This window comes from Silene latifolia, chromosome 10 (assembly GCF_048544455.1).
Source record: "Silene latifolia isolate original U9 population chromosome 10, ASM4854445v1, whole genome shotgun sequence".
Lineage (NCBI taxonomy): Eukaryota > Viridiplantae > Streptophyta > Magnoliopsida > Caryophyllales > Caryophyllaceae > Silene > Silene latifolia.
The window spans coordinates 149,983,821-150,008,408 of NC_133535.1; the positions used below are offsets into that span (position 1 = coordinate 149,983,821).

The following is a 24,588-nucleotide window of genomic DNA, read 5'->3' on the forward strand; positions in this document are numbered from 1 at the left end:
ATTGATCAAATTAAATACATGCTTTAACCAGGAATAACTTGAGAGCCGATAAGAGCTCGTTTGTTGTACGGTATCGGAGTATCGGACACATGGATTAGAGGAAAGTAGCGTTCCATAGGCCACCATGCATAGAACGACCTCAAGACGGTCCTAAATCTAGCCTACACCAAGAGAGCATATGATTAGTTATAGATGTAAAGGTAATAATAGTAGGTTTTAATTAGGATCAATTAGCACGTACGTACCCCTGTCGGATTATAAATACTGTTAATTAATATTTTGAGGATTACTAGAGTCTAGAGTAACATGTATGGAATTCTATAGCGTTGACGTTAATATTATCTCAAGATGGACGTACCCTTCATTCTTTTAACATTCTAGAGTATAAGTGGTGGAGCTAGGGGGTAGCAGGGGCTATTGTTCTTCTTAACGGACAAAATTTTCTGTAGTTTTTAGTTAAATTTTTCTAATTTTTTTTAATGTACCTTATAAAATTACTCATTCACCCCCTAAAATTATTCGCCCCCAAGTTCAAATCTTGACTTTGTCACTGTATCAACAATTCTTATATAAAACTATTTTACATAAATATTATTGTAAAATTAAGTGATTATTTACCTAAAAACTCTCACTAAAATAACTTTCACCAATCACCACTTTCCATAATACGGAGTAACAATTAAGATATTTTATTATATGGTTTTATAATGTGATATTGTAAAACCGTTTTATCGGAGACTTATTACTCCGGTCCATAATTTTTTTTGATTCCGATTCCAAACTTGTCCAGACCGAGTATATGATTTCAAGTTTAGCTTAGAATTTGGTTTTATCATGTCAATTTGTTCCACTTTCGCACATATTCTTAGAGAACCCAACACTGTCAATCACAAGTTGATGATGAGTAAGTCTTCCGCAAGACTATCTTTCATTTTTTTTTTTGGTGCATAAACTATCTTTCATTATGATAATGTGAGGTTTAAAATATATGAGTACAGTAAAAACTACACTTAATGAGACTCGGACCAAAGTAGTGTAAAAGACACCATATGAGATATGGAGTAGAAATGTTCTAAAGTTGTCTTTTATGAAGATTTGGGATTGTGAGATCAGTGTAAAACGTTTACTATTTGACAAGCTCTCACAAAAATCCGATAAATGTCTTTTCATAGGTTATCGTCCCAAAGAGACTAAGGGGTATTATTCTACAACTAATGTGAAAACAAAATGTTTGTTACTCGTGTTGGTGTCTTTTTGAAAAAAGAGTTTATTTCCAAAAAGTCAAGTGGGAGTAGTATACATCTCGAAGGAGTTCGTGATGACGAGCAACAATTAAGCGAGATGACACAACATATGGATGTTGTAGAAGATGGTGTGGGTTTGAACCAAGTCCCACCCGCCACTCCACAGGTTGTCGTTCCCCAGCGTAGATATAGTAGATCTCATGTAACTTAAACTTAAAAAGTAACTACTTATCAAAGCAAGTTCAATAGTTTGGCTTAGGTACGTAGATAAACTATTGAAATTGTCCATGTAAACTAACTTAGATTGAGCTAATAGCACCATGAATAAGTAGACAAACTGTTAGAATTAAGTCCCTCCATTATGGAGTAGATGTTTCTTGTTGAAATATAATGGGGATGAGTTACTAACTTACTCATAACTTACTTCTACATTGATAAGGTATTGAATATAGTAAAGTTACATGAGAGTTATAGCTTGGTATGTAGCTATAAAAGGATGACAAATGCTATGTAATTTTTATCCTCATATTGAGTGATCAATAAAATTCTAGTGCGGACTATAGTGAGGATGTAGCCAAGTTGGTGAACCTCGTAAATATTGTGTCCTTGTTATTTTCCCGATTCTTGTATTTATTATTGTGTGTGTGGTCTATACCAAAAATCCCTACAAACTGGTATCAGAGCCCGGTTGGGCGGGTGGGGGAAGAGCGATCCACTAAAATTTCACAATAATGGAATGAGGCAAAATTTTGTTCGATAAATTCGATGGGAAAAATTTTGTTTATGGAAAATGCAAATAATGGATTATTTGTATTCAAAGAATCTATATGTTCCTTTGGAAGGCACGAAGCCGGATTCCATGGAAAAGGAATGTTGGGGAAAATTGGATTGACAAGCACTAGGTGTGGAGGATGAAGGTGATCTTTTGGCAGTGAGTGTCGAAGATCCGATTGAGTCTTGGGTATTTTAGACTCTGGTGTATCATTTCACGTTTCTCCGGTTAAAAATTCCTTTCATAAATTTATTGGTGGAAGGTGTGGTACTGCTTACTTGGCAAATGGTAAAGCGGTGCCGATTATGGGAAAAGGTGATGTTGAGATACGTACCCCAATTAGGGGTATGTGGGAGCTAACAGATGTCATGTTCATCCCGAACTTGAAAAAAAAAAATTGACATTTGTTGGAAAGCTCAATGAAGCAGACTACAAGGTTGTCTTTGAGGAAAGTTCCTGGAAAATAGTCAAGGAAGCTATTGTTGTAGCTCGGGGGACTAAGAGTGGAACTTTGTACACCACTGTAGGGTGTAGTGACATGAGTAGTGTAACTGCTGGAGGGATGAAGAATAAAATTGTTTCAAGAGATTTGTTGCGGGATCCGAAAACTATGCATAGTGGGCCTTATATTAAGCACCGTGGGAGTAAAATCGGTGGCTTGAAGGCAGAAGGTGGTCCGAGAACGCACACGGTGAAACTGGCACGCTGAAATGTGTGCAGAAATTCAAGAAGTTCTAGTAAGGCAAGGAAGGGTGTTTCGTTTAGGTGGGAGTGCACGCCCGGACAAACGATGAGTGAAGCCCGACAAGTATGGTTGCCGGTGGGAACAAACTTGAATGTTAAAGGGTCGAGGTTGGATAGTACCTTGGCTGGACTCTTGCGTGAGGCATGAGCGGAACATGGTTGCATTAGGTGACGAATGTAAGTTTTGGTGTTACCTCCATAATTGTCGGGAGGTGGGAGATTGTTAGAATTAAGTCCCTCCATTATGGAGTAGATGTTTCTTGTTGAAATATAATGGGGATGAGTTACTAACTTACTCATAACTTACTTCTACATTGATAAGGTATTGAATATAGTAAAGTTACATGAGAGTTATAGCTTGGTATGTAGCTATAAAAGGATGACAAATGCTATGTAATTTTTATCCTCATATTGAGTGATCAATAAAATTCTAGTGCGGACTATAGTGAGGATGTAGCCAAGTTGGTGAACCTCGTAAATATTGTGTCCTTGTTATTTTCCCGATTCTTGTATTTATTATTGTGTGTGTGGTCTATACCAAAAATCCCTACACAAACAATGTCTCATTATTCAACTTTTCTAGCTACTATAAATAAGCTAAACCATTGGAATAATTTGGTAATTGTAACTCAAAATGTGATGTGACAAAGTTAAACAACAATACTACTAGCTTAATTTTCCACATCACCCTTTTAATAAGCTACAACAAATTTAACCTACAAGCTCCCCCAATGGTAAGCTACTAGTATTTTACTCCCTCCTATTCAACCTAATGTTTATCTTATATTATAATACTCCTTACATATATGAGAGAAATGGGAACATTAAGCTGAATAGGAGGGAATAGCTTAAATGGACCCACATTAATTTATTTAGTGTGACATATTTCTCTTTGTAGGTCCATGTTTTTTTTATTAAAGCTAGTCTACGTGGAGTGCTCCAATGGTTGAGCAAGTAGCTTGAATTTTTTTTAGACTTCGCACTTTTCACCCCGCTAAAGTAGTTAGATTTGGTATACATGATTTGCAAGTTATCACATATACTCGAGAATTTAATGCGCATCCCAACTCACAGCGCGCAACTACGGTAATGGGGGTAGAAGCTGCTAGACCTGAAAAACTGTCCTAACCCCAATAACCCGACTCAAACTCAAATTGAGGCCTTAAATCTCACCCGAAATCCAAAATGGCCCGACCTTATTCAATCCAATCCAAATATTTATTCTCGCATATTGATCGTTATCCCCAAATAATTTGACAACCTCACACAAAAAATAGCCTAAACCTAACCTGACCCAAACCTAAATTAATGCAACATAAACTTAATTCGATTAACCCGCTTGACAGGTCTTCTGGAGCCACCCCTCAATCAAAGAATGTCCTAAAATCCTAAATCCCTAATTGAAGACTAGCCCAAACAAAACCCTTGCAAAATAAGCACACACTTATTCAACCTCCAAATCCCAAACTCTGCTACAAATTGAGCATCAACTGCAACCACAACAAGAGGCAGCAGCAGCAGCGAAGACACAGAGAGAGTAACAATGGAGGGTGGAGATGAAGGAATTGAGATATTAACAGATTCCAAGGATATGCAACAACAAAGTAAAGCTTTCGATAAACTTACTGATCGTGTTGAAGATCGTCAGCTCGATTCTTCTCGTGTTCAAACTGTATGTCTTCTTTATTTCTTGTTTATTCTTTCTTTTAATTGTTATTATGCTCCAAGTTTAAAGCTTTTGTTTAATTATCACATGGGTTTTTGTTGATTATTGATTTGTTATGTTGATTTTGTATCACATGAGTAATGTTATGGGTTAAATTTGGAGTTTTTGGTTTAACTATGACATGGGTTTTTGATGATTCTTGATTTGTTAGGTTGATTATGTGTATACTCCCTCCGTCTCGATCATTTGTTTACCTTTTTATTGTTTGTGAGGGGGTATTTTAATCAAAGGTAAATAAATGATTGAGACGGAGGGTTATGGTTGTTATTATTGTCCAATTTTGAAGCTTTTGATTAATTATGACTGAGTTTTTGACGATTATTGGTTTGTTAAGTTGAGGGGCATTTTAATTAAAGGTAAACAAATGATTGAGATGGAGGCAGTATAATTTTTGTTATTCTTGCTTATGATTGTTATTATTGTCCAAGTTTGAAGCTTTTGATTAATTATAAATGGGTTTTTGATGAATTATTGGTTTGTTAGGTTGATTATGTGTGTTTATTTATTGTGGTTCTTGCTTATGATTGTTACTATGGTCCAAGTTTGAAGCTTTTGATTGATTTTGACATGGGTTTTTGTAGTTATTGATTTGTTATGTTGATTATGAGTGTATATTTCTTGTTTCATCTTTCAATTGATTGTTATTATTGTCCAAATTTGATGTTTTTGATTGATTTCAACACGGGTTTAAGTTTTTGATGATTTTGACTTGTTATGTATTTATATTAGATTGCTTATTATTCTTTCATACGGATAATATTAGGGTCCAAATTTGAAGTTTTTTGGTTAATTATGAGATGGGTTTTGATTATTGCAGGCTATGGCGTCGATTGCTGCTGATGCTGAAGCTGATGCTAATGCTCAGAGAATGAGGTAGAAAACTATGGTTTTACCTTAGATTTGATTTAGAGTATAACTTCCATCTTTTGATTTTCGGGTATATTATGTTGATTACAAGTTTCAATTTTTTGATGTTTGTTGGCTTCCATGTTTCAATTTTAAATGTTGTTTTTGTTTCGAGTTTTACTTGTTCGGGTTTCATTTGTGATTTGAAGAAGTGGGAGTGTAGGTGCTGTAGGCAAATGATTTGAATGATTTTATTGGGATTCTCTTTTGCTGAATTTTGTTGAAAAATTTGCACCTAGGTATAAGATTTGAAGCATATGAACCTTCAGGATCACTTGGGAACATATGAAAATACTGTTATGTGGTTGATATCAACCGATGGAAATGATTATCTTCTTAGATGTTAAGTTGTTAAGTTGCTTACTTCAGGTGTGGAACAAACAGGGTTCTGACGTTGTAATTTGAATCCATGGATTTTCGGTCCATGTTGAAGTTTTTTATCAGCATGGAACAAAATGAACAATGCATCTCCCTTTTCATCGACCCCCCTCCCCTCACCGCCCCTTAGGGACTGAATGAAAGCTTCCGATGCCTATGTTACCCCGACACGTCACCGTGCCGGATACGCGTCTTGTGCCGACAAGACACATGACGCGGCTGATACACCAATTTCAGACACGACACCGACACTTCACTTATGTCAACTGATTTTGTCTAGTGGTGTACTGGTGTCCGAGAAGAGCGAGTTAAGAAAAAGGTAAAAGGAGAATGATATAGAGGACTTTTAAATCTTTTTTAAAATGGGCATTTAACTATTCAACTTTGTTTTACTTTTCTTCTTCAATTTCACCTAATAAAGTTGTTTTCATTTCTTGTCATAACACATAGAAAGAGATTTCCGTAATTTATATAGGGTTCACATTTGAAAAAACAAAGTGAAAACTTCAAAAAAATCTATGAGATGTATCGTATCCGCGTCTACAAAAATGGTTAGACACTAGTGTCTGACTGAGTACCCTTATTGCCAAATTTTCAAAATTCCACGCCAGACTCTCCGATACGTGTCGGACACCACACTTCTCTGCCGACTCCGAGTAACATAGTCCGGTGCTAGCATCTATAAGATGTTAAATCAGAGATTGGAACAAGACCCTGACAGACATTCCATTAATTCACATATTAGCTGCACTATAGCGGATTTCAAGCCAACAAAAATCCATGTCGTTCGTTTATGTGGGCACGTGATGTTGCTAAGTAGTCATCTTACTGCATTGGGCTAAATGAGGGTGTGACAGTCAATTAGCCTAACAGTCTAGCACATAGTCGCAAAATCAGATTGAAGATACAAAAAAGTTCAAAGTTGTTGCTTTTGGATGTGGAGGTATTGTTTTTTTCTTTTCTTTGCTGTGAAGGAGCCACAAGGAGAATATTTGATGCTGCCGGGTTCCACTTCTTCACAAAAACTACATCTCAATGACATTAGTAGCATTGTTGAAGCGGTGTTTATATTTCTCCATGTCTTTTTTTAGTTCATTTGAGAATTTGTTTCATGTTATCGAGATCTTCGGCGTTTCTGTCATCCGTCTCTCCTATTGAACCTTGTTGGCACCCCTGTCTGATTAATGACAATCAATACTTCAAGTTTTTGACTAAATGATGGGTCACCCTTGTGAGTTATGAATTTGTGACTGCTCTAGACACGACTCTATTATTCCTAGTTGTGCATTTGTTGGGATCCTCTGTAAATAACATGTCTTCCTTGCTGCAAAAAGAGAAAAGGAATTGGCTGCTGTGAAGATCAATGCTGGTGATATCGATATAATTGCCAATGAACTAGAGGTTAGCTTCCCTCAACTCCATTGTACGTTAACACCATATTCTCTCTCTATATATCTCTTAACTGAGCTCCCGGGTTAATTGTAGTTGGATAAGAAGGTTGCTGAGAGGACCTTGCGAGAACACAAAGGTGATGCTGTTGCTGCTGTACGATCCCTACTTCACTAGAGATAATACTTTGTGCGAGTTGCACTCTTAAGAAACCGGATGCTACAAATAAATGACATTGAATTATCTCTTTAGACAGCAGTTAATGGAACTTATGGCAATCTTATTTGTTTGTATTGAAATCATAACACTAATTACAAATCAGGAATATGGCCATTGGCAACACCGCTTTTTTTTTTTGTGTTGTTGGAAAAATTGAATCGACCAGCACCTTGTATAAAACAGTTTAGGGGGCATAGCGACGAATTAATGTCATCAATTATTCCACCCTAGTAATGTGCTCTTCCACTTCGGAGAAGCCCCACTGGAGAGCACATTAGTCCGGCCTGCGGAAATAACGGGGCCCGAACTAACCCTGTGGCTGTGTAATTTTGGATGACAGATTGAGCTTTTACTCGTTTATGGTTCTTAACTATAGGGTCGGGTAATACAGTCTAAATTCTTTATGGGTTTTGTGTTTATGCTTAAATTTCCCCTGCGTGCTACCATTGTGGTGTTTATTCGCAACGCAGAGAGCAAAAACAAGACCCATAAGTATGACGGTTGTATCCTAATATCCGTCTTAAAAGCTAAGGGTGGTGCTCATTCATGTACGAGTTTTATTCATTTATGGACGTAAATGACCATAATACCCCTTTAATTTTAATGATTTTATTTTAATACCCTTCTTTCAATCTCTCTCTCTCTCTTCTTCTTCCTTTATTCTTTTCTCACTCTAACTACCACCATTGAACCACCACCGGTCAGCCACCATCCACCACCCGACTCCGACTCCGAGTCCTGAAAAAAAAAATAAAGAAAATAGTAAAAGTTACTAAAATAAATACAAAACATTTATCAAAAAAACAAAAAAGAGAATGAAAAATTCGGAAACATGCAGAGTAATCAACGTAATTCATGTACTATTTTTGTGGCTTATTGCGATTTGGTTGCTCATGTTCACATATCCTACAAGTTTAATTACAGTTGGTTTCGGGCTATTTGTTGTGCCTATGTGCTAGAATAAATGTTAGAGTTGGTTTCGTTGTTCTGCGAGTTTAATTACTTGATTGATACGAACCCTAATCTAATTAGTGTAAACAAGCTCTAATATAATTAATAAAATTAAGAATTAGAATTATTACCTGATCGATACAAGAATTAGCATTCATAATTGTGTAATTTGACGGATTTGAATAATTTTGTTTATTTGATTAATTTTGTGAGGGAAAGAATTAGAGAAATTAGGCAAAGGGCATACTATGGAAAAATAATGAAAAAAAGTACTTGAAAGAGTAAAACCCGTCCATCCATGAATGAGCAACTACGAAAGCTAAAACATTTGTTTACAGCCGAGACTAATTATAGGAGAATATTCACATACAGTATTGAAAAGGGCAGATTTGTATAGTTTTAGTTTGTTTTCAGAAAGCCTGCGGTACTTACAAGACTAATACGGAGCAATAGTACTCTGATTATTGCTTCGCCGTCAAGTTTGAATTATGCTAACTCCATGCAGTTCGATGCTTTGACAGTACAACTCATTTTAGACCCAAACTTCGCTGCAGCCTGCTGGCTGTAAAATTGCCTTGATCAACTCGGCTTTTTAGAGTTTTGCAGGTCGTAGAAGGCCTTTATCAACTTGGCTTTTGAGAGTGTTCTGATTATTCTGCGAACACCACTGACGAGTAATTGTCTTCTCAAACTTGTTTCAGAGGAGCATCTGCAGAAGCAGCCCGGGTTGCTTGAAATTGTTTGGCATATTGTTTCTGCAGATCCTTCAGCTTCACTAACAATTCCTGGAACGTGGGTCGGCTTTGAGGCTCTCTGTATTGAATTTAACAACGTTCTTCTGTCATCCAATTTACAAAATACAGAGGACTAAACTACGAGTATGAATACAAGAAACGCTTCCGAGCAAGTAAGCCACAAAGCCAGTCTTGAACAAATAGCCACAGTAACGATATGTGATCGACATTTATAGAATCAAGTTAAAACCAGAAGAAAAAAAACCTGCGCCAGCAACTTTCAATTATAGAGCCCCATGTTGGATCTACGTCTTCTGGTATATCCAACCTTTCATCCATAAAACCGACAGCTCCTATCACCTGCACGCAACAGTAATACATTTGAAACAATATGTCATCGACATTTTTCCTTCCTCAATAAGAAGCCATCATTTGGCCTGCTAGTACTCGGAAAGTAGAAAATAAGAAACCAGTACAGGAAAAACATTTGCATATTTGTCTGTTTTGAAACAGAATCATAACTAAAACGGAGAAATAAGCTGCTAATGTTTCGTTGTCCATTAAACAAATACCTGCATCGCATTTAGATTCTCCCAAGGAATCCTTCGAGTGGCAAGTTCCCATAGTATGACTCCGAAGCTGTATAGATCAGACCTAAACAATGCCAAGCATTCGTCTTAAGAATGTTCAAGAATAACGGAGCTGAACTATCTTTATTAAAACATCACAGTTACATGTTTTCGACATACTTTTCATTTGAACGTTCATTTCGAAGTACCTCCGGAGCCATCCATTGAGGCTACACGCAAAAAAAGCAATACTGAGCTCAATAATAATAATAATAATAATCCAATCTTTTCTTTCTGACAAAAAAAAAAAAAAAAAAAAATAATAATAATCAAATATAATTAATCATATCTACGAAATTACTGATGTTATAATCATACTGTTCCTTTCGCATTCCTAGCTGTAAGATAAGTCTCATGCTTTACGGTTGATAGGCCAAAGTCAGCAATCTGCAAGAACATAGGCAGGCGAAATGTAGTAACTGCAGAAATATGGCAGGCAGGCGGACAACAATGGAGAATATATAAACAAAACCTTGACACTCCAATTTTTATCAACAAGCAAATTAGAAGACTTCAAATCGCAATGGACAATAGGTGGATTGCAGTTATGAAGATAATTCATTCCTCGAGCCTGCGTTATGTTTTCAAGATAACGTAGTGAGAGCCGTTGAAATCAATGAGGATCATAATCAAAGATTCAAATCTCAGATATTGCTTCTGAAACACAGTTATGACACCAGAATACTGACAATGTCTAAAGCCATATGAATCCGTCGTCTCCAATCTAGTTTGGATTTACTCCTCTGTAGCAGGCGGAACAGGCTTCCCCTGCACAATAATAAAAGATTGATAAGAACAAGATTATTACTCTCTGACATCAATGAAAAGTTGATAAAAAAAAAAGTGAACCGAGGCAGAAACTCTGTAACGATACAGAGACGCTGAGGTGATGTGACAGCACCCATAAATAAGAGAATGTTAGGATGCCGAAGTCGCTTCATAAGAGAGACCTAACACAAAATCAACAGAATATATCAGACAGAACATCATCATCATCTTCAAACTCGAAGGCCGCCATGCTTAAGTTTAAAGGCAGAAGTAAGTACCTCTTGTCTAAAAGAAGATGTAACTTCTTGTGAATATTCCTCCTTGGAAAAAACTTTAATAGCGACGTCCTGCAATTTATGTTTTCATTATAAAATATTTTGGCACGAATTGACGAATGCCCCTTTTCAGATTCTAAGGAACATACCGATCCACACCAGAGCCCACGGTACACAGTTCCACAGGAACCTGTAATAGAAGAAACAGACACAAAGATAAGCACATCGAAAATCTGGTTTAGGACAACCAAGGATAGTAGCTAAGTTACCTTCACCAATCTGTTCTCGGACAATTAAATCTTCCCACATAATCTCATAGTTTAAGCAATCGATTTCAGCATCCAACTTACGGGTAGCACTGCTGCTGCTACTTCCACAGCTACATGCACTGCTACCGCTGTTGAAATAATATGACGACCAGGATCTATTGTAGTCGCTACTTGTCGGGATTTCTGACGTAACAGTAGAATGAGCTTGATTAAAATCCTGTTCACGAACAGGCGTGCCACGAGGATAGTCTCTGGGTGTATTAGCTCCTATGGAAATTTCATCTTCTCTGTGATCGGATAACACGGCCTCACATAAGCCATGGTTAGCTTGCAAACTACCTCGGTTTTTATTTTTCCGGAACAAGTTGCTCTTTCCAATCTTCATTTTAGATCGAACAGTGTTGCTTACCCTCGAAACCTAAGTCAACAAGCCCAAAAGTCGGCAACATCAATGAATGGCGAGTCTTTGGCTCCATTAGTAATCGAGTAATTTCTAACAAGACATTTTAAGAAAACCAACCAGTTTTGTTATTTTGGAAACAGTTGCAGTTAGCAGAGGCTGAGGCTGAGGCTGATCAGCATCTCGACTCATGTCGTCTTCCTGAGGATCTGATATGGAGACTTGTGTGTCCGTAAACAGTTTTGAATCACATGAGACACATATACTCCCAATGAGAGTACCATCATCGTCATGAAAAGGAGTGGTAGTTGCCATAATTGTAAACTTTCGTCCCGTCTTGTGAGTGACAGGGAACTGCCCTGTCCAAGTTTGTCCCATGGTACAACGTCGTAAAATAACTTGAGCCAAAGCCATATCGTGATTTGAAACGAGAAGTTCACATATATCCCTGCCTACGGCTTCTGCGGAAGTATAACCGTAAAGATTTTCAGCAGAATGGCTCCTGCAAGATATTGTAGCTTAGTTTCATACTCCTCCCTTTTCGCCAGGGGCGGACACAGGATTTTCCTTTAAGGGGGCACAAGTTTTTTCTAGTCACGACAAATATCGCTTGAAGGATAATCTCGAAAAATCAACAAGTGATAGTCGATTTTTAAATACTTACGCAAAATTACTAAATTAGTAATTTTTGAATAATTTTTCGAAAATAAAATACATCATGAATTCATGATAATTTACGTAATTAAAGCAACACCCTTATCGAATAGCAATGAATCATAATTTAAATATTATATGAGCAACTTTGAAAGTTGGTTTATAAAAAGTTATAATTTCTCATATACTATACAATAAGAAGATTTGTCAAAGTGGTTTGATCTCAAAAAATTTTCTAAGACGACAGGGGATCAAATCCTACCAACACCATATGTTGATTTTATTCTACTCTATACCTCTTTAATAATTTATCAAAAAAATAAAAATGAAGCAAGCAGGAGTCGAACACAGAATCCTCTGCAAGAAGTACAAATCACCTAACCGCTGCGCCATAATCCATATGTTATATTATTGGCTATCTTTAATACTTATTATAAACTTTCAGAATATCATGGTAGGCACGTGCCAACCAGGCCCCCCTAACTCCGCCCATGCTTTTCGCTCAATTGTACACGTATTCTATTTCGGTGATCTAGTCGATTCCTCGTAAGTTTTAAGACTCCAACTGCAAGATATTGTATTTTATTTCAGGTCTTTTTTGGGTCATTGTTTACTGTATTTTTTAGGGTCACTATCTAATTACTGTATAACGGATTATGGGATAATTATGATGATATTAAGTTCGAGAGCTGGTATCCCTTCAGACGAGTCATTTTGGTCCGAAATAATAAGACAAGGTTTTGTGACTATTAGACAAACAAATGTGACCATTTATGGAATTCAAGTTATTACAAGTTATAACACAAACGAGACCATTGAGGTTACATTTGACCATAAAATGATCACAAAAATCCCGTTTTAGTTTTTCAGGCCAAAATGGCCATCTGAAACAAGAAGAATTTGTGCAAGTGGCTTGGTCTCAAATTAGTTATTTCGGGTGATTTTGGATGATTTCAGATTTGGTCATTTCCGACTCGTGCCAATTATGGGTTCAACAATAGTCGAGTCAAATTTGGGTTATCCCGGGTTAATTCAAGTAACGATCAAATCTCTGGGCTTAAGTCAGGCTTAGGTAGTGATATAAGGCAAGTCCGTTTAACTTTCAAGCATGCTATAGTTTTTCTTCTCCAATGATTATTAGTACGTAGGTAAATAATTTATATAAATTGCAAGCAAGTCAAAAGTTAACTATTGGGGTTACTCTAAAAAGGCAGCAAATAAAACCCGATAATGATTACATACCAATAAAAAAGGCGACCGTCCAGCCCAAATATATGAACGGCTTGTCCCATAGACTGCAATATATTCAAATACTCGCTCTCCGTAAACTCATATCGTGATTTCGGCGGCGGTATAAATATGCAGTCGAGCTTCGACATCTCCTCCCAAAGTTCCGCCTGCCTGTCTTCCAATGCTTGAATTTTCATCACATGCCCTTCCGCCGGTGTGCCCATGGTAAAACAAAATATGGCGAGTTTTCTTGAGCGTGAAGCTTTCTTAGAGTGGGAGTGAGGAGTGTAACAAATAGCCGAGAAGGAGTATATATATAATATTTTATGAAACACGGCAGCTGGTTAGTTTTAATATAAGCATGTTCGTCTTAAAGTTAAAACGGTTAAATTATTAATTTGGTAAAAAAAAGTAAGTAATTATTGTTATATTGGTAAAAATAAGGTGTGACAAAATGGTACAAAAAGTGAAGCATCATGGGCTTAATTTTTTGTTATTCCAAATGATTTGGCAAAATTACCTTACTTAATAATCCGTTTCGAAATTTTTTTATAAGAGACTCATTCTTAGCAGCTCAATTGTACTGTAGACTGTAGTACCAAATTCGAAATAATCAACCTTATCAAACTCGATCCAAACCAGATATTTCTCCAATCCTAATAATTTGACGGAAAATGGTGAAATCCAAAATGGCGCATAGCCAAATAATTGATTTCGACAAAAATGATCCGCACTCCTAACTTATAATAACTCACTTAAAATATATTTAAAAACAAATTGAGCGACCCATCTGAAAGAGCATATTATATCTGAACCGAGTCATCTCGAACTGCCATATATGCCCAGTTTTCAATTAGTGTTTTTAGTTGGCTCATTAATTTGGGTAAGGGTATTTGGTCAAACGTAATTGTAGGAATCTTATCTATATAAATTCAGAAGACAATACTCATTGCACAGCGCGTCACGTCATAAATGCATTTTTTTTTTTTTTGGAAAATTCAGGTTATGGTGGAACCCATGAGTGTGCAATGTATTTAATTATTAAGATATCCGTCTTTTCAAACATGCGATAAATTCCGTCTCGCACCAAATTATATAAAATCATCTTATGGAATACTTCTTCGAATTAATATTATGATAAAATTTTATACATTTCGTGTAAAGAAAATGCATAACATTTACGCAGAATTAATTACAAATGCGAGTAAATGTGATTAAATTACATAATTTTTAAAACAAAATTACATAATTTTAGAAAGGAATTACAGTTATATACGGGATCGAACATACAACGGAAATGAATTATAAAAATAAATTACATGTATTTTTGTTAATATTATTGTACAACAAAATCATAACATAATTTTTTAAAAGTACAGGGTACAATTTTTTTTTTTTTCAAAAAACAATAATAACGGCATATGTACTTGGAATATAAAACTCGGCATCTAAACTATCAGCCGCGCACACCAAAATTAGTAGGTGACAATGATAGGTACAATAGGAATGCAAAATCAAATATACATCAAAAAGCATTAATTTTGGCCCAAATACATACCCGTGCAATTTTACACGGGTTTAAAACTAGTAGTAAATTAAAAGAAATTTATAAACTTTTAGCTAATGTGTCACAATTCTTCATCTTTTACCAATATAAATTACAGTTTTCTTCCCAATCTAGCAAACGCCCTCCACTTTCTTTTTCTTTTTATTTTACCAATTTGGTTAATTGGTCAGATTAAGACGACATAGGTAGTATTCCACTGAAATAAAACGGACTAATGATTTGCTAATTCCTAACCGATTTGTTTTTATCTCATCTATTTTACTGGACCTATTTTAAGTATCACAAAATCTCATTATAGACGGCACATATCCGTCTATAATTAAAGACGGGTCAAATACAATACCACATTCCTAATAGGACAAGCAATAAGTGAGGTGGTGGGGGCAAAAATGTCACCACTTTCAAGCTATTTGACCCGTCTGTTAAAATGTGACTCGTATGTCGCATTAATATATCGGAGTTTGATTACAATGAGAAATAAACTACCGAAGAAATAAAATACGTGAAGGGGAAAGCAGCGTTTCAAGCAAGTAGTGCGTACTTCTTTGCAGGTCGCCCGTAGTCCTGAATTGAGCGTGCTAATCTTATCTATATTAATACAAAAGACAATACTCAATCCTCAGCGCGCCACGTCATTAATGCGGTTTTTTTTTTTTTTTTTTTTTTTTTTTGGAAATTCATGTTATGGTGGGACCGTGAGTGTGCAATGTATTTATTTCTTCACATTTCCGCCTTTTCAAACATGCGAAAAATTCCGTCTTACAACAAATTATATGAAATAATATTATGAAAAAATTCTATGAATTAATATTATGAAATAATTTTATACATTCCGTGTAAATAAAATTAATAACATATACGCAGAATGAATTACAAGTGCGAGTAAATGAAATTGAATTACGTAATTTTTAAAACAAAATTACATAATAATAAAATTTTATAATTTCAAGAAGGAATAACATTTATATACGGGATCAAACATAAAACGCAAATGAATTACATACATATGTTAAAGTTGATTATATTAGATTATATTTCTTTTATCCGGATATAAAGTTTTTTATGTATGCAATTTTTAGTTACAAGAGTAGATTACGTTATTTCCTTATAAACCAGTGTATGTAAACACGTTTTTTTAACAAATTTAAACATAAATTATGTAGTCGTAGACTTAGACCAACTAGATAAGTACAATAGAAATGCAAAAACAAATATACATCCAAAAACATTAATACTGGCCCAAATACATACCCGTGCAATTTTGCACGGGTTTAAAACTAGTTCTTCTTATTGTGCTTATTCACGTGAAAGAGGGAGGACATGGATTTGGAAAGTTAGCGTGGTAATTCTTCTTGTGCTTATTCACGTGAAGGGACATGGATTTGGAAAGCTAATCACGTGAAAGAGGACATGGATTTGGAAAGTTACTGAATGTCACCTACTTTCCTATTAGAATGTTTCTCCCAAGGTTTGAACACTTGACCTTACGGTTACATACCATCTTCTTTACCATTGAACCACTATCAATTACAACCACGTCAAATGCACATTTTTACATTTACTTCCACATCAAATTTTTTTATTAAATTACACCCAAGTTAATAGCTCAGGTTAGAAATTGCACCCAATATCGGATTCTGGCCAAATTTCCGTCAATTTTCTAATTTTCTGGGTAAAATATTAATTTTTGGACGACTTTGCCCCCTTCATTCCTTTATTAAGCTGATAGTGTTTCCTCCTCATTCATTGCCTCTTCATCCTTCTCTTCTCTCTTCCCTAATTTTATTTCCCTTCATTGTGTTCATCATCTCAAGGTAAGTCATTCCACTTATTTTGTTTTGTTTTGGTTAACTGTGTTCAATTAAATTAATTTGAAGTCAATAAATATCATTTCCGTTTCATTTTGTTATCATTTTCGTTTCAATTTGAAGTCAAGAAATACAAACCAAAACCCAGAAATATAAACCAAGAAATACAAACCCAAAAATTTATAACTTAATTTAATGGCAACAAAAATAAAAAATTAAGCAACAAACAAATTTAACCTAACTAATTAACCTAGACATTATCAAAGCAAGAGAAATTAAAAATTAACCAACAAACAAATTTCAAAGAAGAGATACAAGGACAACTTACACATGATTAGTAAAGTGATTGATGGTGACGGATGATCAATTGGGATTTATGCGAAAATTTGGGGGAATTTGAAAGGGGGAGATTTTGGGGAAAAATCGGGATGAAATTAGGGTAAAAACTGAAATGGGGGAAGTAAAATGAAGAGTCAGAGGTTGATTCATAGTTAGAGGCACGCGGGGGCAATTTTGTCATTTCATTTAGTTTTTCACCTGAAAATGGCTTAGGGTGCAATTTCTAACCCGAGCTATTAACTTGGGTGTAATATTTTATGAAACACGGCAGCTGGTTAGTTTTAATATAAGCATGTTCGTCTTAAAATTAAAACGGTTAAACTATTAAATTGGTAAAAAAAAAAAGGTAAGTAATTATTGTTATATTGGTAAAAATAAGGTGTGACAAAATGGTACAAAAAGTATCATGGGCTTAATTTTTTGTTATTCCAAATGATTTGGCAAAATTACCTTACTTAATAATCCGATTCGAAATTTTTTGATAAGAGACTCATTCTTAGCAACTCAATTATAGCACCAAATTCGAAATAATCCAACCTTATCAAACTCGATCCAAACTAGATATTTCTCCAATCTTAATAATTTGACCTAAAATGGTGAAATCCAAAATGGCGCATAACCAAATAACTGATGCCGTATCAAATGGCGCATAGCCAAATAATTGATTTCGACAAAAATGATCCCCACTCCTAACTTATAATAACTCACTTAAAATATATTTAAAAACAAATTGAGCGACCCATCTGAAAGAGCATATTATATCTGAACCGAGTCATCTCGAACTGCCATATATGCCCAGTTTTCGATTAGTGTTTTTAGTTGGCTCATTAATTTGGGCAAGGGTATTTGGTCAAACGTAATTGTAGGAATCTTATCTATATTAATACAAAAGACAATATTCAATCCTCAGCGCGCCACGTCATTAAAACAGTTTTTTTTTTTTTTTTTGGGAAATTCATGTTATGGTGGGACCCTTGATTGTGCAATTTATTTATTTATTCACATTTCCGTCTTTTCAAACATGCGATAAATTCCGTCTTACAACAAATTCTATGAAATAATATTATGAAAAAATTCTATGAATTAATATTATGAAATAATTTTATACATTCCGTGTAAATAAAATTAATAACATATACGCAGAATGAATTACAAATGCGAGTAAATGAAATTGAATTACATAATTTTTAAAATAAAATTACATAATAAAAAAATTACATAATTTCAAGAAGGAATAACATTTATATACGGGATCGAACATAAAACGCAAATGAATTACATACATATGTTAAAGTTGATTATATTAGATTATATTTCTTTTATCCGGATGTAAAGTTTTTTATGCATGCAATTTTTATTTATAAGAGTAGATTACGTTATTTCCTTATAAACCGGTGTATGTGAATACGTGTTTTTAACAAATTTAAACATAAATTATGTAGATCGTAGATTTAGACCAACTAGATAAGTACAATAGAAATGCAAAAACAAATGTACATCCAAAAACATTAATATTGGCCCAAATACATACCCATGTAATTTTTGCACGGGTTTAAAACTAGTAGTAAATTAAAAGAAATTTATAAACTTTTAGCTAATGTGTCACAATTCTTCATCTTTTACCAATATAAATTACAGTTTTCTTACCAATCTAGCAAACGCCCTCCACTTTCTTTTTCTTTTTATTTTATTTTTATTTTTACCAATTTGGTTAATTGGTCAGATTAAGACAACATAGGTAGTATTCCACTTAAATAAAACGGACTAATGATTTGCTAATTCCTAACCGATTTGTTTTTATCTCATCTATTTTACTTGACCTATTTTAAATATCACAAAATCTCATTATAGACCACAAATATCGGTCTATAACTAAAGACGGGTTAAATACAATACCACATTTCTAATAGGACAAGTAATAAGTGAGGTGGTGGGGGTCAAAAATATCACCACTTTCAAGCTATTTAACCTGTCTTTAACTATAAACGGATATATCCGTTTATAGCAAGACTAACTGTTTAAATATATGAATGGTAGGCTCGAAACGTAGGACTTTTATTGTGAGCATCACCGATTTCTGTCTATTTTGTGAATTTAATTTCATGGACATTAGCGTAGCCGTGTCAGTATATCCTGCCAGCAAATTGGATTGTTTCGTGAGGGGGTGTGCTCTCCGTTGTCAGCATTTACGTTGTTTGAACTTTGAAGTATAGTTCCACAAAATTCTTATTTCTCGGATTCCCTCCTTCTTTCTTAAGAGTTAAGACGAACATGTACATTTTAAGATGGATAAAATCATTTATGCTTTTTTATGGAATTATGACCATGATTTACTGAGAAAAATATTACGTATCTGAGATAATATCTCAGGCCTTGTAGTTTTTGAGCATATACACATTTTTTCTGAGCATATTAATATTTATAAATATAGTTTTTGAATAATATTATATTTTTTTAGTGTAATGTTTTAGTAAATGTACTCAAAAACTTTACAAAAACTTTATACTAAAGCAAAACTCAAAAACTTTAAAATAAAACTCAGAAAATAAATAATAAGAAGTACTGCCTTAAATGTATATAATTGACCATTTTACCCCTTTATATCTTCCATTTTAATCTCGTTTCAAATCTCTCATTTAATCTTCTCCCTCTACCTCTTAACCACCATCCCTGCCCCCACCGCTACCCACGTGCCCATCCCCTCGATCTGGCAGCCACCCAAAACCGCTCCTGCCACCCGCCTAGACCTACCACCCCTTCCCTCACACGCCTAGAACCACCCATCTCACCCAACCCATTCCATACCAACAATGACCCGTAGTCCAGAATCCACCTACAACCCTGTCGTGCGACCATCCGCCGCCCCTCTCCCTCGCCTCCCTGAACGCCGACCACCACAACCCGACATATACCCCCACCCTACCACCCCAGCCTCCATTTCTCCATAACCGTAATTTTATAATCCTAACTTAATTACATCTCTTTATTCGTATAAGAAAATTGATACATAATAGTAATGAATTTTGAATTATTAGTTGATTAATATGAAAGGAAGATTCATGATTGAGTAATTTGGTTTGAATTCAGGAGCGGTACCAGAAATTGAATCCATCTAGGACTAAGTTTTAAAATTTTATAAATCGATAAGAATTTTTTTTCCTGAGATTTGAAATATAAAGTAAAAAAAAACATATGATCAACCGATAGTTTCTAAAAGTATTAACAAGTTAAAATTTAACGTGTCACTTTCGTAATCTTTGAGCGAAAAAAAACTACTGTTCACAAGCTATTATTTTGTAATGATATTATACTATTTATATTGAATGAAGCTAATTTATAATTGCTCTAACTATTTTAACGATAAATTATTTAAATTGAACCTCTAAAAGATTTTAGCAAAATACATTTAAATTGTTGTACTCATACAAGGGAAGTTATGAAAAATATACACATTATTGTAATGAAATACATACCTTTTTCATATATATTTAACTCATCTATTGTAAAATAATTGATGAGAAGGAAAAAAATCATAAAGATAAGAAGACAAACACCTATAAAAAATGTAAGAAAAAAAATATACATACAAACATGAAGGTAACTCGTAAGTAGAAACAAAATAGAAAAAGGCAAAATAAAAGTAAAGGAAATCTTCACTTTTAACAATTAACATCAAAAATTTAGTTCACTATGGGATTCAAACGCGGGTTGTTTGTGTAAAAATTAAATATCAGATCACCAGACCACAGACATAACACTTATTCTCTTATTACTTGATATTGTATATATTGTTTCCCTAAAACCTACTCGGGCTTTAGCCCGAGTAGCCTAGCCCTAAATTCGCCCCTGTTTGAATTTGATAATCTTGAGAGGAAGAGAGAAAGAAAATATGTCGATAAAATAACAACTACGTCTCTATAGATGAGACAAGTGATTAAGATGAGTACACTTTGAAAATTTAAAAAGAGCATATAGATTTACTTTGATTTGTAATATAATGCCTGAAAATGTGTAATTTGAGAGAGAATTTCATTGAAAATGAAAAACGACAAATAAAACAAAAATCTTATTTTTTATAAAATGTCGTATAAAACGAAACTTAGGGAATACTAATCTATATTTATCTATATAATAACATACAGTAAAAAGGTATCTTGAGCCTCTTTTGAAGTGCCAAGTGTCATGCTATATGTTCTTGCCCCCTAACATTCCTATTTACACAAAATCTCATAGTTATAAATGCATACTATATACTCCCTCCAATTTTCTTATATCTTCCCTCTTTCCTTTTCCACACTAGTTTGATTATCTTCCCTCTTTCCTTATTTGGCAAATTTTTTTAGGGTAAAATTACAGTTCTGTCCTTATTACTTTTTGCTATTTACAAAATCTGCCATTGTATTATTGGGCCATTAGTTGACAAACCCAACTTATTATCGACTAATTTTTCAGCCCAAACCCAATTACCACTAATTATAACCCTAATGACTCCCTCCAAATTTACAACAAAACCCTAATTTTTCCTCATTCCGTCTCATCTCTTTCTTCCGTCTCTTCTCTTTCTTCCGCCATTCTTCTAGAGCTTTCTCTCTCTAATCTCAACCGTCCTTCCTTACTAAACTCTCCAAACAAATACACCATCTTATGATGGATCCAGAAATCTCTATTATATTCCCAAATTACGAAGATCCACCTTGTCTTTTTGGGTTGTTTTCGATTGATGAACCTGCCATGCCTGAATCAATCGAAGTTTCTGATGAAATCGATCAATTTGATAGTCAGATCTGCGATAGTGATGCATCCGTTGAATCAAAGGAGATTCGTGCTTCATCTTTGTGGCCGGACTCTTCTATTGTCCCTGAAACCTGCATGCATTCATATTCCAGTCAGGAATTTGTGCATGACTCCATAAATCTGCTAACTGTTGAAGAATCTGAAGTGGAGGATGGTTTTCCTACCAAAAAAGAAATGGAGGAGTACCAAAAGTGGTTTAAGAAGGAAGTTGATGAGAGAACTCAGAAGATGGTGGTTAGACGGGAGACTCTTGAGCACAACAGATGGTTTTTGGAGGAATTATCGAAATATTGGCCTGGTTTTAAGCGTGCCCTCTAGGATTAAGTGAGGATCTGACTATTTTGTTCTCATTTATTGTTTTTATGTCCTTTTTTCTGATGGTTTTCTGCTGGTTTTCTGCTGGTTTGATTTTGTTGTTGGTAAGTGAACTTGTGATGATAATGGCATTCCTTGGAGGTTAATTACCCAATGATATGAGGGTATCAATTCTAGTCAACTGATTTTCATTTCTTTATGCATAATGCCTCCACCATTATGATTAATGTTTGTGACGTGGCTATGCTTAAGTTTGATTATCTGTCTGCACTTGAATTGTTCACATACTGATTACTGTATATGAGAAGTCTGGTGTTTTGCTAAATAAAGACAATTTTCATTGCTGATAGGCCATGATTACAAACTTTGCCAAATGTGAATAAATGAACATCAAAGTTTTACAAAAAATGCTGATTCATCTTGTCATTGCTGATGGTGTCAAAATACATGCCTTCAATGCTGATGTTGTCCAAAATACAGGGTCATGCTTATGCTTCATGCCTCAATTACTTACGTTCTTCAACCTGTTCAAAATAATGCTCCCTTCACCAAGGCAAAACATGAATATTTATTCATGTTTTGCCTTACGGAAGCCGAGGAGTAGTCATTGAGAGTGCTGCTACCAAATCTTCTAACCCAGTTGCAGCTTCTAGATTCTGTAAATGAGTCACAACAGTTGTAACAATATCACGGTCAACTAATAAGTACTCAGGCAACAAACCTGCTTTTGCAAGCTTAGTCTTATGCATATGAGGAATCTTGTATCCATTGCCACCACGTAGTGTCAGTATTTCAATCATACATGCCTGTAAAGTAATGAAAACATAGTTAAGTTTGATGACTTCTAAGTTGTTCCATGCTGTAGTGACTGTCTGCACAAGATCAGTTAGATTATATGCATTTGTTAGCACTTGTAGTGACTGAATAGCTCTGAAAAACCCTAAATCCAAGACATTTAAGTCTGGTGATTGTGGGGGTTGCTGCTTCAACTCTATTTTCCACCCATCTGCATTAGCTGCCTTTTGCCAATCAGGGTCTTTGTTGTCTATTTGTGGTCTTGCATTGTCTTGCTGTATTATTATGTGTTTGGATCTTGTTGAGGGCCATTTGGCCTTGATTGCTGGCAAGACAACATCAATGAGGTAGTGTTTTATGACTTGTCTATTGACTGATTCAACTGGTTTGGTTTCCATTGTGCCTTTTTCTCTGTTCTTTGAACTTCTCTTGGCTGGTTCCTCAACTGTCATTGGAAATATTCCAATCTTGCCATCAAATATGACTTCATCATTAGCATCATATATTGGTCTTGCAACAGCACACATGAACATAATCTTGGGTATAAAAGCGTTTGATTGCACACATCTTTCTGGTAAAGATTCAGAATTTACTAAGTAATACCTCTGGTTTATTTTAGTTAAATAAAACCACTTTTCATCCAAATGAATAACATTACTTTGATCATTAAACTTTTCAAAGTCTATATTTGGCTCTAAATGCAAAGATTTGAGGCAGAACAATAACCTGGCAAGCTTGTTTTTATCAGTTAGACCAGGTTTGAGTGAATTAGTATGACTATTGATCACCTTGTTTGTAACCCATTTGGCAATTGTGCTTTGACTGACCCCCAATTTAGCAGCTATTCTTGCCTCTGTTGTTCTGTCCTTCAAGTCTAAGGACTTGAACAACTCTTCATCAAACATCTTCTTAGCATGACATTTTTTCCCCTTCATCTTGCTATTAACATTGATAACAACACCATTATTCATTTGTTTTTTTGCCTTATTCCAAATGTCTGTGATTGTTTTTCTACAACCACCAAATTTGTTTGCAACTGCAAGCATTTGACCCCTTGGAGGTTTGCCATTGACTGATTTTGTGAGTAATATTTGGACAATAAAAGTCCGTTCAATATTTGATAAATGCCTTGTTTTCATTTAATGGTTTGTAGTTATTGTGTTTGTGTGTTAAATGCTCCTGAAATAAATAGTCTGTGTATTTATATCTAATCATATGGTGGTAAGAATCACATTTGGCAAAGTGTAAAATTGGCGCCTAAAATGACATTGAAAGTGGTCTGAAATTTTTGGCTGGAAGTTTGAAATTTTGGCTGGAAATTTTAAATTTTTGTGCCAAATTTTAAATTTTTGTGCATTTGGCAAACTTGACTAATCCTATTAAAATTAGTGTGAACTTTTCTTGTGTAGGTCCAGGTTACAAGTTGGCTAATTTTGTGACGGAAATTTGTTGACAACATGAAAAGGAAAAAAATGCCAAATTTGAAGTTCAAGTTTTTTTTTTTGGAAAATTAGCTTTAATTTGTCAACTGTATTAATTAATGGTGTAATTTAAGTAAGGTAATTATGTAATTTAACTCTAATCAGTCCATGTAAGCCAGAATATGTACTTTAATGGCATTGGCAGGCGTGCAAAATTTTGGAGGGAAATTTGTATGGTAATTGTTCTTTAATTGTGGCTGA

At 34.8% G+C, this 24,588-nt stretch overlaps 2 protein-coding genes and 1 long non-coding RNA gene across 3 annotated transcripts; 2 read left to right on the forward strand and 1 right to left on the reverse strand.

Moving 5' to 3' along the window:
- The first annotated feature begins 4,097 nt into the window (after positions 1 to 4,097).
- On the forward strand, positions 4,098 to 7,499 carry LOC141606345 (uncharacterized). The gene is made up of 4 exons (XM_074425434.1): positions 4,098 to 4,432; positions 5,304 to 5,359; positions 7,105 to 7,171; positions 7,256 to 7,499. The coding sequence occupies exons 1-4, from the start codon at positions 4,304 to 4,306 to the stop codon at positions 7,334 to 7,336; spliced, it is 333 nt and encodes a 110-aa protein (XP_074281535.1). The 5' UTR covers positions 4,098 to 4,303; the 3' UTR covers positions 7,337 to 7,499.
- A 1,125-nt stretch (positions 7,500 to 8,624) lies between these two features.
- Positions 8,625 to 13,658, reverse strand: LOC141606348 (uncharacterized). Its single transcript, XM_074425436.1, has 13 exons — positions 13,301 to 13,658; positions 11,525 to 11,906; positions 11,005 to 11,422; positions 10,885 to 10,925; positions 10,739 to 10,807; positions 10,542 to 10,642; positions 10,382 to 10,460; positions 10,165 to 10,263; positions 10,011 to 10,079; positions 9,813 to 9,862; positions 9,636 to 9,717; positions 9,329 to 9,423; positions 8,625 to 9,142 (listed from the first exon to the last, which is right to left on the reverse strand). The coding sequence occupies exons 1-13, from the start codon at positions 13,510 to 13,512 to the stop codon at positions 9,016 to 9,018; spliced, it is 1,824 nt and encodes a 607-aa protein (XP_074281537.1). The 5' UTR covers positions 13,513 to 13,658; the 3' UTR covers positions 8,625 to 9,015.
- Positions 13,659 to 16,065: 2,407 nt separating this feature from the next.
- Positions 16,066 to 24,588, forward strand: LOC141606349 (uncharacterized). Its single transcript, XR_012526685.1, has 2 exons — positions 16,066 to 16,669; positions 24,316 to 24,588. It is a non-coding gene; the product is annotated as an uncharacterized LOC141606349 (long non-coding RNA).

Coding starts and splice junctions, on each gene's coding strand:
- LOC141606345 (XM_074425434.1), top strand. CDS start 4,304: ATGGAGGGTGGAGATGAAGGAATTGAGATATTAACAGATTCCAAGGAT. Junction 4,433..5,303: donor ATTCTTCTCGTGTTCAAACT/GTATGTCTTCTT, acceptor TGATTATTGCAG/GCTATGGCGTCGATTGCTGC. Junction 7,172..7,255: donor TAATTGCCAATGAACTAGAG/GTTAGCTTCCCT, acceptor GGTTAATTGTAG/TTGGATAAGAAGGTTGCTGA.
- LOC141606348 (XM_074425436.1), bottom strand. CDS start 13,512: ATGGGCACACCGGCGGAAGGGCATGTGATGAAAATTCAAGCATTGGAA. Junction 10,926..11,004: donor CCGAGAACAGATTGGTGAAG/GTAACTTAGCTA, acceptor CTTCTATTACAG/GTTCCTGTGGAACTGTGTAC. Junction 10,643..10,738: donor CATCTTCTTTTAGACAAGAG/GTACTTACTTCT, acceptor ATTTTGTGTTAG/GTCTCTCTTATGAAGCGACT.